This window comes from Hemitrygon akajei, chromosome 22 (genome assembly GCF_048418815.1).
Source record: "Hemitrygon akajei chromosome 22, sHemAka1.3, whole genome shotgun sequence".
Taxonomy (NCBI): Eukaryota; Metazoa; Chordata; class Chondrichthyes; order Myliobatiformes; family Dasyatidae; genus Hemitrygon; species Hemitrygon akajei.
In genome coordinates, this window is record NC_133145.1 from 40,961,746 (window position 1) to 40,977,665 (window position 15,920).

General features: G+C 36.8%; 1 protein-coding gene across 3 annotated transcripts in view; it reads left to right on the forward strand.

Annotated features, from left to right (window-relative positions):
- The first annotated feature begins 4,492 nt into the window (after positions 1 to 4,492).
- The window catches only part of LOC140714652 (casein kinase I), a 49,075-nt gene continuing 37,647 nt past the window's right edge, over positions 4,493 to 15,920 (forward strand). For all 3 annotated transcript variants that reach the window (XM_073026073.1, XM_073026072.1, XM_073026071.1), the window contains exon 1: positions 4,493 to 4,881. In XM_073026073.1, coding sequence (XP_072882174.1) covers positions 4,806 to 4,881 — 76 coding nt within the window. In that variant the 5' untranslated portion in view covers positions 4,493 to 4,805. The remainder of the gene's footprint in view (positions 4,882 to 15,920) is intronic.

A 15,920-nucleotide genomic window follows, 5' to 3' on the forward strand; every position in this document is an offset into this window, starting at 1 on the left:
TCGCCTAAAACTTGGCTTTATCTTCCCACCAACTGCATGGAGCAATGTCTGCCCATCTATTAATAGTGGGGCATGTGGTTCCTACCAACATTAACCCATCAGTCTCGGCCCGAAACGTCAACTGTACTTTTTCCCATGGATGCTGCCGGGCCTGCTGAGTTCCTCCAGCATTTTGTGTGTGTGTGTGTGTTGCTTGGATTTCCAGCATCTGCAGATTTTCTCTTGTTTGTGATTAACACATCATATTGGGAAAAAACAAAAAGTTGTTGAGCATTTAAAGACAGAGGTCTACGTGATAATTTCTTCTTAGAATTGCCAGTTTAGATACAAAGTGCAATGTTTATGCAACTGATTAGAACCTCCCCTTTCCAGCGTTGATTGATTTCCTCTATGTTTCTGGTCTTACCCTTTGTTTACACACTGATTTACATTTCTGGACCAATTATGCAGCGCCCATTAGATGTATTTAATAGGATTACTATCATACCAAATATGAAAATAGCTTCTGAAAGGTTCGTTAAAACCTTCCTGACAGAAACAGTTAGCAGCTGCTCAATTGCATTCAAACCCAACTCACAATGCACAGCACCTTCTCTGGCTGCTGTCATGGCAACAGCTGAACATCCAGAAAGCATACCACATCCAATCCACAATCAGGTCATCAGACAATAAACACCACCACCACAGAAAAGCACAAACAGATAGCAAAAGACATACACAGAGAAAATAAATTGGATTTACCTAAAAGAGTCAAGTGCCCTTGGACAGAAGACGCTTCTTTAATGAAACGTCACTTTTAAGAGTCGCTATAAACAGAAATCTACACTTAACAGTAAAACTCCACTGATTAAAAAAAAACTTAACAATGAGGTAAACACAAGAGATTCTGCAGATGCTGGATATCGAGAGTAACACATATAAAATGTTGTAGGACTCAGCCGATCAGGCAGTGTCTATGGAGAGGAATAAATCTCTGTAATTATGCAAAATTAGGGGTCTCAGCCCAAAATGTCGACTGCTCATTCCTCTTCATAGATGCTGCCTGACCTACTGAGTTAACAATGAGATGTATAAAGAGAGATCTAAAACAAGCTTCTTGTACTGAAAATAATAGTGCCTTTACCAAAAGGGGGGACAAAAAGAAAACCAGGCCAACAAAGAAACATGAGACAACATTTAATGATGACTACAGGACTAAATAAACAAATAACAGAGGAAATGAGCAAGACAGAGAAAAAGAGGCCTGGATATCAGCAGGGCTGGTTATGTCTGTGAGAAAAGAAACAGATTCAGCGTTTCAAATCAGAGACCTGAAATGTTGATGATCTTTCACTTCCCACATATGAAACTGACGTGAGTGTTTTAAACATTTTCCATTTTTGTTTCATTTTCATTTGCATTTTCATTACTGTGAACTTTTGTGTAGTTCATACTAAAGCAGGCTTCCTCTAACTCACAACACATGTAATTTATTGCTTTATCCATTTAAAAAAAATTGTCAAGGAAGAGTGCCCAGTGTACTTTTACAGTTTTACAACCCTATGGGCTTCAAAGTATCTCCACCACTTTCTGCCCTTGTTCTAGGTTTTCAGCATCAGCAGTTTTCTGATTGTCAGAAGTGGACTAGAATCAGTTGGAGACACTAAGTGAGACTAGCAACAGAACTAAGACAATTCAGTCCTCCAGCTTCTTTATAATGGTTGCTGTAAGACCAGTCTTGACCCAAAAGTATAATCTTAGCGGTTGTCCAGCAGCAGTGATAGGGGAGTATTAGTTAGTCCGATGCATATCTTCATTGCACAGCCAACAGGAGTATCCCTGCTCTTCTCAAGTGCTTAAGAAACATTATTTTTAAACCCAGTTGGCTCATTTCTTTAAAAATGTAGCTGAGTGGGCTGCATGTAAACTAGGAGCTCCCAGAAAGCAGCAAGCCCAATGACTATTATAATCAGTGTAACCAAATTCTACACTATATCCTAAAGCAATCTTGCTTCATTAATGTCATGCCATATATTGGCACAGAGTCGACTGTACTTCCTAAGAAGGTTGGCGTCATTCAATGTCTGTAGTGAGATGCTGAAGATGTTCTATAGGTCAGTTGTGGAGAGCGCCCTCTTCTTTGTGGTGGCGTGTTGGGGAGGAAGCATTAAGAAGAGGGACGCCTCACGTCTTAATAAGCTGGTAAGGAAGGCGGGCTCTGTCGTGGGCAAAGTACTGGAGAGTTTAACATCGGTAGCTGAGCGAAGGGCGCTGAGTAGGCTACGGTCAATTATGGATAACTCTGAACATCCTCTACATAGCACCATCCAGAGACAGAGAAGCAGTTTCAGCGACAGGTTACTATCGTTGCAATGCTCCTCAGACAGGATGAAGAGGTCAATACTCCCCAATGCCATTAGGCTTTACAATTCTACCGCCAGGACTTAAGAACTTTTTAAAAGCTATTATTAATGCTTTTTGAGATAGTGATTTAGATGCATATCATATTTTTTACTGAGTTAAGTATTGTATGTAATTAGTTTTGCTACAACAAGTGTATGGGACATTGGAAAAAAAGTTGAATTTCCCCATGGGGATGAATAAAGTATCTATCTATCTATCTATCTATCATATGATCCTGGTGACCATGATTGCTCTTGGCAAATTCTTCAGCGGAAGTGGTTTGCTATCGCCTTCATTCTGGGCAGTGTCTTTACCAGATGGGTAACCCCATCTATTGTCAATAATCTTCAGAGATCGTTTGTCTGGCGTCAGTGGTCGCATAACCAGGACTTGTGATATGCAGTAGCTGCTCATATAACCACCCACAACCCGCCCCTATGGCTTCATGTCACCCTGATCGGGGTGATAAGCAGGTGACCTGCAGACTAGTGGAGGAGAGGAGTGCCTTTCTCCTCCTTTGGTAGAGATGTATCTTCACCCCACCACCCCAAAATCTTTAGGCTTCTTATCAACGTATTCAGGAGAATGTATGAAGGGTCCCAGCACCAAACCATCAACTGTTATTCTTCTCCATAGATGCTCCCTGACCTGCTGAGTTCTGCAAGCATCTTGTGAATTGAGAGTTGTTGGGTCTGCACTTTGAAGAAAAAGGATACAACCTCTGAACTTGAAAGCAGTAAATTAAAGTCCTGAATGCACCTAAGTCTGTATCCATTATTAATGCATTCTGTAATAAAACAGAAACAACGGGAAATACTCAGCAGGTCAGCAATATCTATGGAGAGACAAACAATCAATGTTTCAGATCAAAGATCTTTCAGTAGAAAAGATTTTAATGCATTATAATGAATGTTCAGCTTCTGCAATTTGGTTCTTAGTTCCTTCTCTCTTCTAAGATTTTCTTGGGCTGTCTTGTGTTCAAATGCATAAACGCAGACTGTACCACAAAGGAAGTGTATCTCTTGTGGGTTTCTTCTTAATAATAAAAAATCAATAAACTGTAGCTTTACAATTATAGGATTCCTCTACACATTTCATCATTTGCAAAAGATCTTAAATTCTGGGAAAATAAATGACTGTACCATACTCAGCTCTATTGCATAATATTTGCAGAAGTCTTTTGAGAAAAATAATGTTCTAACATCATCTACTTTTTTCTTGAAAAGCTACATATACATCAAATCCCCAACCAGATAAAAACAACATAAATGTAATGAACTTAGACAAATAGTTAAAATTATGAGCAGGGTGCAATTTGAATACAAACAGAAGAATGGATAAAACTTCATGAGCACTAATAAAACTTCAGAGGAAGAAAGTTATGGAACAGCCAATTTGCAGATTGAGTCAACTGAAGCAGCGAAGGCAGTGCTATTTAATATCTATACAAGCTGAATGATTAACTGTTTGAAAATGGAAGACAGGATTTTAATAATCAGTAGATAAAGTCTAACTCTGAGAAAGCAACTGTTCAAAGATGATTCAGATGAATTGAATGGTAAGATATTATTAAATTTGCTTGATTCCTCTATAGAAACTAAACAAGAAAAAAAACCTTAACCTTTGGCGGGAAAGCACCCTTGCAGAACCTGAAATGATACTTAGGGTCCCTGATAAAGTAGGAATGAATTGCCAGCTCATTTGTTAGTCTTTTAAATATATTTATACTGATAGCTTTTTCGTATGGTTGATGATTTCATCCTTTATTGGTAAGGCAAGGTGTGAGATCAGCTGAGCAGAGAATAAAATTTTAATTAACAAAATTTGCATCTAGTTCTTGTATTTGCACGATGGACCAAAAATGCATCTAATATACCGAGAAATGTGTACATCTGCTTTGCTAGGACAAATGGTTCATGATAACACACTTGTCTGTGTCATACTGGGGATAATCACGTCTTGGAAACTGTAATCTGTTAAGGTTAGTCAGTGGGGAACATTGCACAAACAGTTCCCACATTCAACAGCTTCTCTCTCGAAGTAACAATCACAGAGACTTGTGACGTCACCGCCGTTGGCTTCGCCCTACCCAGTGGCGTCAGACGGCGGATATGACGTCAGTCGGTTGTCTCAGTACAGTAATGGCGAAGTAGAGCCTGAGAGGGAGAGGGAGAGCTAGTGATTAGAATCCGATGCAATCCTGCGTGCAGGCGGACAGAATGACATTAAAACTTGGTGGAGCATAATCTGCAGTTTCTAACGTGTCGTTTGGTACAGATATTGTCGGGGCGTATTGGAAAAGGAGCGAGAAAAGTGATGGTGAAAATCCTTCTTTGAGAAAGACAGGGAGAGAACTAAGAGTTTCCCACAGTAACCGGGTTAAAATCAAAAACATTCATTGGGTACCAGGAGAAACCCCAACCATGGAGCTGAGAGTGGGAAACAGGTACCGGCTCGGCAGGAAAATCGGCAGCGGGTCCTTCGGAGACATTTACCTGGGTAAGAACTGAGTGGATATTGGAAGGAAGACAAGAGAGAGAATAGTGGTCATAATAACCCAGTTAAAAAAACAATGTGTATTATATCTCGACATGTGTCACTGGCCCAGAGTGGAATGTATGTGGCAACAATTTAGAAAGATGAACTGTCATTCCCACAGTCAATCTCCCTATCAGTAAATGTGCATCTGGGAAGATTGAATGCCGGTGATCACATATAGAAAGAACTGATTGAGTCCACATCAGATAACCTGTTTCAATAATCGACCCGTCAAAGAAAAGAGTATCAGATAAATTTTTGCTGGAACAACAAATTACTTATGGGAGTGTAACGAAAATAGCTGCTTTATTTTAAAAAAAAAGCTCAGCTGATCTCTGAAGTAATAATACTGCTGGGGATAGAAGCTGTGTGAATTTGAGAGGATGGGGTTGAACTAAGCTTTCGCAAATTGCAGAAGTCGCGATCAAGGCTTTGCTGTTTTCTAAAGAAGTGTTTCAAAGTAATTGTTTGTGTAGAAGAAATGGATTATGGGACCTCAGTAAATAATAAAATTTGTTTCCTGGTGCAGCAACAACATAACCCCGTAAGCCAGGAGTATCGGTTGTTTTGCATTGGTAATTGGTATAGTGGTCACAGATTGTTTCAGATCTAAGCATATTATTTATCCAAAAACACTCAATGAATGGTCTATTATTTAAATATTGAGCCTGTAATAGGCGTTATCTGGACACGAGCCAGAAAACTTCTCCAATTGCTTGATGTTGGGGGCTAGTGCGTTGCTGCCAATGTCATGTATAAATTTTGACAGAATCTTGCCTTTACAGGATAAAACATGGGGCTAACCCAGGTATTGATTGAATGTGACTGAACAGTAAGGCCTGGAAGCATTGAAGCAAATACATTTTTTCTTAGAAGGATGCTTATTCCTATTTAGATCTGGATGACCACTGAGTGGGCATGTTATAGCACTGGACTAGAGTACAGAGAAAGGAGCTTGTAAGGGCAAGAGAAGTGGAAGATATTTTATTTCGTTTAAACTAGTAACTTCATACAGTATAAAAGACCGACCTTTGTGTTGATTTTATCAGCTGTATCTGTCATAAAATAATTGTAACCAGTAGGCCTTCACACCCAGAATGCTGAAGAAACTCCATCTATGGAGGGGAATAAAAAGCCAACATTTTAGGACAAGACCTTTCATCAATACTGAATCCGAGCTGTCAGCTGTTTATTCCTCTCCATAGATGCCACCTGAATTGCTGAGTTCCTCCAGCATTTTGTGTGTTGCTCAAGATTTCCAGCATCTGCACAATCTGTCTTTAGTAGGCCTTCTGTTGTAATTAAAGCATGTGTTTGGGATCTCCTCGGTGTGGAATGAATAATGATGCATGCCAGTTCTTAAGGTTGAAATGTTTTTGTGCAGTTCATATTCAGCAGAATTTATATTAAACTCTGAATGGGGAGAGACATTTCAAATTGTTATCCTAAAATGGAGAAACTTGTTGATAGAAGCATCTCCTCCCACATGCCATTCCCAATGACTAGTGCTGCTGTGTGAATCTATCCAACTATTTGCCTTGCCTCAAGAACAACCTCAGATGCAGATCTCTGAATAGACCATGAATGTCTTTGTATTTTTGTTTGTGTGGTTTTTGAATGCTGTCCGATTTACCTATTGCTGTCGTCTAAAATTTGCTATGTAAATCAAGGAGGGCTAGTTTGAAAACACCAAAATTGTTACTGCAGTTGATATTTTACTGTTTATCACTTTTGACTTAATCATTGGAAGCTTCTAAGTTCTGGTTTGCGTTTATGAACAATATAAACGTTAAGGTGTGCATTGTTTCAGGAAATGAGTCACACACGTGCTCCAGGTCAGAATGTGTTTGGTGGACAGACAAAATTATATTGCAGAAGCCATTTGTTTCTTAACCATCAAGGTGGCCCCAACATTTTATTACAGTTGTAAGTAGGGATATTTGATATACTGTGTAACTTTTTTAAAATATTAAGGATTTAATTCTAGTTTTTCTTTAGTCATTTGTGGCCTAATTATGACATCTCTGGATATTGGGTTTAGCCAGTTCTTGTCCATTTTCTTTACAGAGCTAATCTTGGAAACTTTTCCTCTATTTCTGTGTGGCAGGCTGGGTGCTGGCAAGGAGACTGCACTGCAATAGGGAAATATCCCTCCCTACAAATAGCAGAAAATAACTCATTTCAAGTCTTTTTCAAAATTGCGTGGTGAAATCGATCAAAACCAGTGCATATTTAAAAAAGTACAGATTTAGGAATTAATTTTCAATATGTGTTTGTCAGGGTCTTTTTGTTGTTGTGACTTGTGCTTTCCCTGCTATTTCCCCTCCCCCTCAAGGCCTTGATTCCTTTGTTTCTTTGTCCTGGAGCTGTATTGTGTAATTTGTTGTATAAAACATTCAAAATGGCTTCAGATGATTTACAAGAATATAGCAGTGTTGGACAGAAAGTTTTTATTAAAACCGGTTTTCTCTATTATTTGATTTATAACTGAGAATTCCATTATCATTGTAATTTATTCTATTTCCATTGTTTTCAAGAACAAAAAGATGTTGCATTCGGTGAATTGACCTCAAAAGCAGAAGTATCCTGAAAGTTTTATTTAAATACTGATACCAGCCTAGCTGATGCCACAGAGTATTCTAATACCACCAGTCTCTACCAGCTGGCCATTCCCCGCTTTTTACAAATGTTATGCGTTCTTCAGATTAGATGTGTCTTTTATGTCCATCAAGAAAAGGAATAGGCAGCTAAAGCACAAAAGAATAAAAGCAAGCTTTCATCATATTTGGTTGCAGCATGTTGGAAAATGAAGGTTAATGAACATCTGCAGGATTCAGTCTGGTCAGGAAAGGGGCCACCTTGATGGTTCTAAAATTTCTTGACTGATTTTTAAGTATTGAATTGAAATCCAATAACCTCCAAATTAGATTTTTGCAAGGTTTGTGATCTGCTGTGGGAATGAAGATGTTTCAATACACCTGTCCACTTTTGTTTCACGGTATATAATTATGTGTTATGTGACTTCCCTAAGTTCAGATTTATGTTGGGAGATTTCCCAAGTCTTAGTTTTATCTGGAAATCAGGATGAATTTCAGTCTTGCTTCCTCATTTAGGAAGGTTTTAGTTTCTGGTAATTATTCTGAAATATTTTCTTGCGGTCACTTAGAGCTTTACCAATCTGTTTTGATGCAACATCTGTAGTATAAAACTGGATGAGATAGTTTTCATTTTGCAGTTGCACCAGTATATGAATTTCCATTTTGAGATTGATATTTTCTCTGCAATTGTAATTTTGGAGGTTATGGATTTCAATTCACTAGAATCCAAAAATTAACATTTATATCATTTTTTTAAAAAATCCTTCATGGTCCTGCCATTTGCTAATCTCTAGCCTTCTGAATCATCCAGTTCTCTAACTCTTCAGGTCAGAAATGGGTATCTGGTGTAAACAATGATTCCTTCTAGGAGAAAAAGCTAGTGTTTTTTTGTCTGTTTGATTATATGCTCTATGAAGGTAATTTGTTAACTGTTTACATTTGGTTACTTTTAGGCAGATGTGGCTGTTTGCGCTCATCTGAACTGTGTTTTAATGTGAGACCCTTAAATCTCTTATTTGGAGAGTTATGCAGAATTATTTGCTGAAGACATTTGACATGGACCCAAAGTAGGATTCGCTATTAAGAACACAATTCTGTGAATGTATTCCGGAGGTGGGCAAAACAACAAATACTGAGGTCAACGTTAAAACACTTTCAAATAAGTGCTGTACTGTAACTTGGGAATGAAGTTGAGGGGATAAGTGTCATTGTTTACCGCTGATTTTTTTGGGGGGGGAAGTAGAGGATGCATCTTGCTTTAAAGTTGTTTCTTAAACGCAACAGTTTCAAATATTTGAGAAACTAGCATGTGGTTCAAGAGGTAACCATAATGCTCTCCAGAAATAAATTATAAAATATAAGAAATTTTAAGGCTGCAAAGGGATCAGAATTATTATGTTAAAGCAACTTCCTGATTGTAATTTGACATCTGAATGCCAACTAAAGCCACTACTGCTGTCCTGATTATTTATATTAAAAAAATGTCTAGAATCCCCAGTAACATAAATCATCAACAAGATATGCTAGGTGCTGTAAATCTGAAATAAAAATGGAAATTTCTGGAAATACTCATCAGGTAGTACCTGTGCAAAGAGAAATGGAGTTAACGTTTTGAATCCACAGATTTGTCTATGCCAGCATTTTGTAATCTTAGGTAAAGTCATGGTTAAAACAACAGTCGAGCCAAATTCTACATTCCACATTTCCTTTTAAGCTATTGTTTATTGACTACAATCCAGTTTAGTGCGTTTAATACTTTCTCCATATTGTGTTTTCATTGATTGCTTTAAAGACTGTGTTAACAGTACAATGTAAGATGATTTATTCTAATAATACACATTCAGTACACCTATGGGATATAACAAGTTAGTTTTAACAATTTTAGATTAGTTTTTTCCTTACAGAGGAAATGATGGTGAGAATGTGTTTCATGTCTGTATTCTTGCCCAATACACACTTTGTTATGGGAACAGGAAATGATATATGTTAATTCTCTTTGCTGATGATGAACTTTAAATTACTGCTTTGGGCACCAATTGAGGAAGAATATTGTGAATGTGTTTGTATTTAATTGTATTTCAGTAGGATAGTTGAGTGCAGTTTACTCAAAAAATTAAATACTAATATGCTTTAGAATTATTTGTGAGATACACCAACTAAAATTAGTTCTGTTTTAGCACCAGTGTTAAAACTCAGGAAACAGTTGGAGTGTCTGTTTTTGGAAATGGTATAATTACCAAATAGATGTCTTGCAATGATTGGGAGGAGGGGAAGTGGATAGGCACATGGGCCTTTCCAACCAAATATAGTGACTATGTCTGGTGTTCAGTATTGCTATCTTTAGTTGGTTGGTTGATATGTGAGTGGCCCTAGATAACTGCTTCTTTTGTTATTAAGGAGAGAAAAATGACTGGTTTCCTTTCTTTCCCTGAAAAAGATAAAATTTGAAAGTTTTGACATGTATCTGTCTTATCTATTTCTTGAAATAGGAATTTTTACTAGTTAAAGTACACACAGTACTTTTAATAAAGCACAGAAGCTGATTTATAAAATACTTTAAAAATTATTTTGTTATTTTTTTTTGTCAGTAGCTAGTGTAATTTGGAAACCTTCACTTGGCAGCCAGTGTTTTTTCCAATTTGATTAGATAAGTAGACAATAGAACAAGTGTGAAAGCAGAAATTCTTGGCATCTGTTGCTGAAAATAATGTGTGGTAATCAGCATTTTTGTGCTATAGTGATTGTTATCTCCAAAATACTTACAGGTAAATAAATATAATTCTGGACTTTTTGGTGAAATTAGGCCTAACAAAAGATGAGACACTTCATTTAGGTATTTGGCAATGCATGATTCTGTGAATTTATATAATCTGGCACAGATATTTGCTGAATAATGTCAGAAAGAAGGGAAGATGTGATTTTTCCCTATGGCTGATGTGAGGCAGTTGAGGGCAAGCACAGATTTGTCTTTAACATTTTTATCTTTTGGTCTCTCCATTATAGACAGCACTTTGATCACTTTTTTGTTTCAGAGTACTGGTGACGTTTACAAAGTAATACATCATCATAAATCTTCCAGGACACCAAATAACTCTTGAGGTCCACCAGCAATTGAAACAATTAAAATTGACAAATTTGGTTCATCTGTCAAACATTTACCCTCTGCAAAGGTAGCTCACTGTGTGCAAATTTCAGCATTTGCTCTCGCTACTTAGCATATGGATATATAGATATGCTGATGTCATTCATATTCTGTCTTATATTACAGCTCACCCTACTTGTAATTTATTTTGAGTAATCATTGGCATTATGCCACATCTTTTCCAATTGTAGATGTAACCTGACCTGTCCATCTGCTTTCAGAGGTTAAGGGCCCACAATTCCATAATGTTTTCTTTTAAAGCCATAATTTACAAAATCAATGCGACATACTTAATGGATCCTCATTTTCCACTGCATTACCCTTGGGCTTGCAGCCGCCACCTCTTCTCTGTACAATAGTACATTTTTTAATCTGCCCTGCAGTCTTCACAGAATCATTATTTTTATTTGAAATTCTAAGGGTTTTATTCTTAAAGGGCTAAAGTAGTACACAACATCAGACAATACAGTGGATTCTGGTTCATTGAGACCGGTACATTTTGGCCTAAATTGGAGCGGCTGCCCAATTAGCTGATTTCATTGAAGTAGTTAAAAAATTATTTTTAAAAAATGATAAACTACCATTTAACTGAGTAACAAATTATGTATTTAAATGAAATACAGAAAAAATTAGAACACCACCAATACTGCAACAGTACTATAAAACTGTAGATTAGTTCCTAATAACTAACAACAGACAAATTTATCTAATGTATGCTACCACGTTCTTTTGACTGACTAAATGAACAAATTCATCGCAGATAGCTGGTGTAGATAATGGAATGCCTTCCTGTAATAGTTTCGACAATTGTATCCTCCAAATCTTCATTTTCATTGTGACATTCAAGATGATTGTTGAGAAATACTTTAATTCTTCGTAAAGCCTAACTTGTTGAAGTACTGAAATCATTTTGTTTTCACTTACAGCAGTTTCTGGCATCACCAAGCCTGAATGTTTGAAACCACAGTGAGCAAAACACTTTGAATTGTCTTGGTGCTTATTACTCGCCAACTTATCAGTGACACACACACACACACACCATTAACACTATTTAAAAACTTCATTCTAAGCACAGTGTAACTGCAACACAAATGTGCATGACTGATGCTAGTTAGAACCTTTTTGGCAAGTCATCTGTCCAACTTAAGTGACATAGTGTCCTAATTAACAAAGGGCATCCTGGCTATTTTCTTGATTAGTTTTTCTGTAAGAGTTGTCTCAAATAAGCAGCTCCCCAATTAACCAGTGGCCCAATTAATTGGAATCCACTCTATTTCAATGCCTCAGCCTAATTTTTCTTGGCGTAGCACTGAAATAGTAGTGCTAAGCTAAAGCTTTTATTAATAGTAAATGTTAAAAAGTAAACATGAAATGTTTCTAAATAATGCTAAACCCATGCTATATACCATTAGTTCGTTCATTTATGTATAGTTTGATTTTATTTTAGAAAATGCATTTTGTCCGTGAGTCCCATATAATTTAAAATTGGTTTTATGGAGGCTTCAAAAAAGTTTTTTTTTGTGCAATATTATGTCTGATGATACTTTATTTTAGCTGTAATAAGCCCAGACAGAGGACAGAATTGCGACACCACAAGAGAGAAGTCACGTATAAGGATGTGGCATTTTTGTTATCATTAATGTATCCAAAATAACCTGTTATTTACGCTTCTTGGGCGTGTTTAACAATTTGTTATCCAGACAGACTGATGTCAGCCAAAGCCTTAAAGTATCTTGGCAATGGAACAGATAATTCTGCCCATCATGTTTTCTTGCATTCGCACTTCCTGTGCCTTTTTCAAGAATCTCCTTTCAATGGAAATTTCTGAGCTACGATTTTTTGGGAGAATTCCATTTCTTTGTAACCACTTTGAATTCTATCTTTATCTTTTTAATTCTTCAGTATAGTACCTTCTCATTACTGCCTTGGTGACCAGAAAAATCTCATTGTAACTAATTCTTTGTCATTATGAAGCCCTTTAGTTCAACTGCAAATACATTAGCCCAAATGGAAATAAAATAATCCTGGAGAATTATCGCTGCCCATTTGCTGTTCCTTCCCCGTTTTTGCCTAAAATAGCATCTGGTATTCCAGCTCAATTATGCATTTTGAGTATTTTTTCTTTTTATTTAACCCCAGACATTCTGCTCTCTTTTTCTTAAGCAGCAAATACAATCTTTCTTCCTGTTTTTATCATCTTATACATTGCTTCCAGTTTTCATCCCAATTTGTAAGGCTGTTTGTTGTACTGGAGTTAATTTTGTTACCATCAGCAGTTTTCATGTGTCTTTTTATTCTACAGGCTAATTAGTCATTAATGTGCCATATTTCCTGTATGATTTCTGTTTGGATATTTCCAGTGTATCTATGTTTGAATATTCTAGTCTATAAGACAAGTTGTGTTTTGATAAAGTAAGTCACAGAGGGCTTGAAGGTATTTGAACAACTTAAACCTTTTGATGATCCTTTTGACTTTTGTCTGCTTATCATTTGCACCTAATTACATTCAGCATAGAATTAATGCCAAAGATAATTTTTTGATAATTACAGGCTAACTGGAGACTAGGTCATGAAATCCATAAGAATGCGTAGTTGTTTCTCAAGAAACATGAGGTTTTATAATGCAGTGACTAGTTAGAAACATTGGATTGGATTTAACAAGCCATAGTTTTAATACAAGATTATAATTAAATTGTTCATTACCTTTAAAATGCTTTCTGGTGCATACTTTAGGAAAGGTGTGCAAAATGTTGAACTACAGTGGATTCGGGTTAATTGGGGCACAGCAGGAACAATGAATTTTGGCCTAATTAATTGACTACCCCAATTAGCAGAAGTTAGATGGAAATAGTTAAAAAGGTATAAAAAAAAGATGAACTGAGTAACAAACTGAGATACCAGTCAAATGGGAACGCTAGAAACTCTGTTAATTCCAAATACTTATCGATGGAGGAATTCATCCAGTGTACACAAACAATATAATCACTGGCACCTAGTGCAGATAATTGAATGCCTTCATTACAGTGCGATCAATGATTGCATCCTCCAAATCTTCTGTTTTATTGTAACATTCAAGGTGATTATCAATAGATTGCTTAATTCTTTGTAGTGCCTAACTTGTCTAAGTAGCAAAATCATTACATTTTCACTCCCAGTCATTTCTGGCATCCTTAAGCCTGAATGCTTGAAAGTGTATTGAGCAGAATAGTTTGGAGTTGTCTCCCTACATATTTTTTACAAACTGTGTGACAAAAAATAACTTTCTTTTGAAGACAAATGCAACTGGCATTTTTTTTAAAACATCGCTTAATGACCACGCACATATGTGCAATTAATGCTAGTTGGAAGTCTCTTGCCCCAATTAAGCGGCAGTGTCCCAAGTAAACAGAGCTAGAAGGGCCGAATGGCCTACTCCTGCACCTACTGTCTGTTGTCTATTGTCTAAACAAAGGGAATCCTGGCAATTTCTCAATTGTTCTTTAAGAGCTGTCTCAATTAAGCGGCTGCCCTGATTAACTGATGGACCAATTAACTAGAATCAAGTAAAGTAGTAAGACCATTTACAAATGTTAAAATAAGTTGGTCTCCAAATTACAAGTTGAAAATTGCATGGATCGATATGCAGACAGTATGCAAAGTTTAAGCTTATGCATGTTTCCAGAAGCATGATATTTAGTTAGAGTAGTTCATTATAGGAAAGATAATTTGTTTTATTACAGTATTTACTGTTCTGAATCAACTAGATTATTTAAATTACTAGTTGAGAACTGACTCACACCTCTGAATTTATCTAAGGTATTTCCATATATGATTTATTCTCAGTTTGTTATTCCCCTTCTGGGACAATTTAAGTTTTGTGCTTTTGGCTCCTAATCATTTGGGAAAGCAACTCCTGAGATTAGATAATATGCAATGTGACTTTCCCTGCAATTCCACCCCCCCCCCCACCCCCCCCCCCAAGAGCTGAGATTCCCAACCTTTTTATATGCTTTGAACTAATCCTAATAAGCAAGGGGTCCATAGACTCCAGGTTCGGTACCCCTGTTCCAAAGCATCTGCCCTCCAATCAGTGGCTTGCTGATTTCCCAATTTTGAATTCCTCTTAAGACTTAGGTTATGACTTTGTAGGAATTTTGCTGCTGCTTACTTAATTGCAAATGATTTGGTAACTTTGACAAGCTAAAATATAAGGTCTGTATGTTCTGGTTTATGGGAGATTGGATTTAAAACTGAACTTTATGCAAATAACCCCAACTCTGTTCTCGAGTTCAGTCCTTGAATCACTTCACCAAGATAGTTTAAAGCCCGTGTCTTCCCCAAGCTTTCCTCTAGATGAGATAAAACATTATGATCCCCAGGAAATCTCTTTTACTAAGTAATCTCTTTTACTCTTTTACTAATAGATGTAGCACATTACATCTATTAGTTACATAGCAGTTCTATTCCATTTCAAAATGTTCTATGTTCAGTCTTTGTTGTTTAACCACGTAAGTGTGTGTGCGCATATGTGTATATAGGTGTGTGTGTATTATTATGTGTGTTTATAGCTCTATCTCTGTGCATGCATACCTGTATGCGTGTGTTTGTGTTTATATATGTCTGTGTGTGTATACATCCACACGCATACACCCTATAAAAAGCATTCACCCTCCACTCCCTTTGGAAGTGTTCATATATAAATGTTTCACAACATTGAATCACAATGGATATAATTTGGCTTTTTTGACACTGATCAACAGAACAACTCTTTCGTGTCAAAGTGAAAACAGATCTCTACAAGGTGATCCTAATTAATTACAAATATAAAAATACAAAATAATTTATTGTATGTATTCACCGCCGCCTCCTTTACTATGACACACCAAATCATCATTGGTGCAACCAAATGGTTTTAGAGGTCATGTGATTAGTTAAATGGGGATCTGCTTTTGGAGACCTGTGCACAATCAAGGTGTTTCAATTGGTTGTAGTAAAAATACACCTGTATCTGAAAGGCCCAGCTGCTGGTGAGTTAGTGTCTTGGCAAAACCTATATCATGAAGACAAAAGAACACTCCAGGCAATTCCACGAAAAGGTTATTGAAAAACACAAGTTGGGAGATGCATACAAGAAAATTTCTAAGTTACTGAATATCCTTTGGAGTACAGTTAAGTCAATCATCAAGAAATGGAAAGAATATGGCACAGCTGTAAACCTGCCTAGAGCAGACTGAGTAACTGTGCAAGAGGGGGATTAGTGAGGGAGGTCACCAAGAGACCTA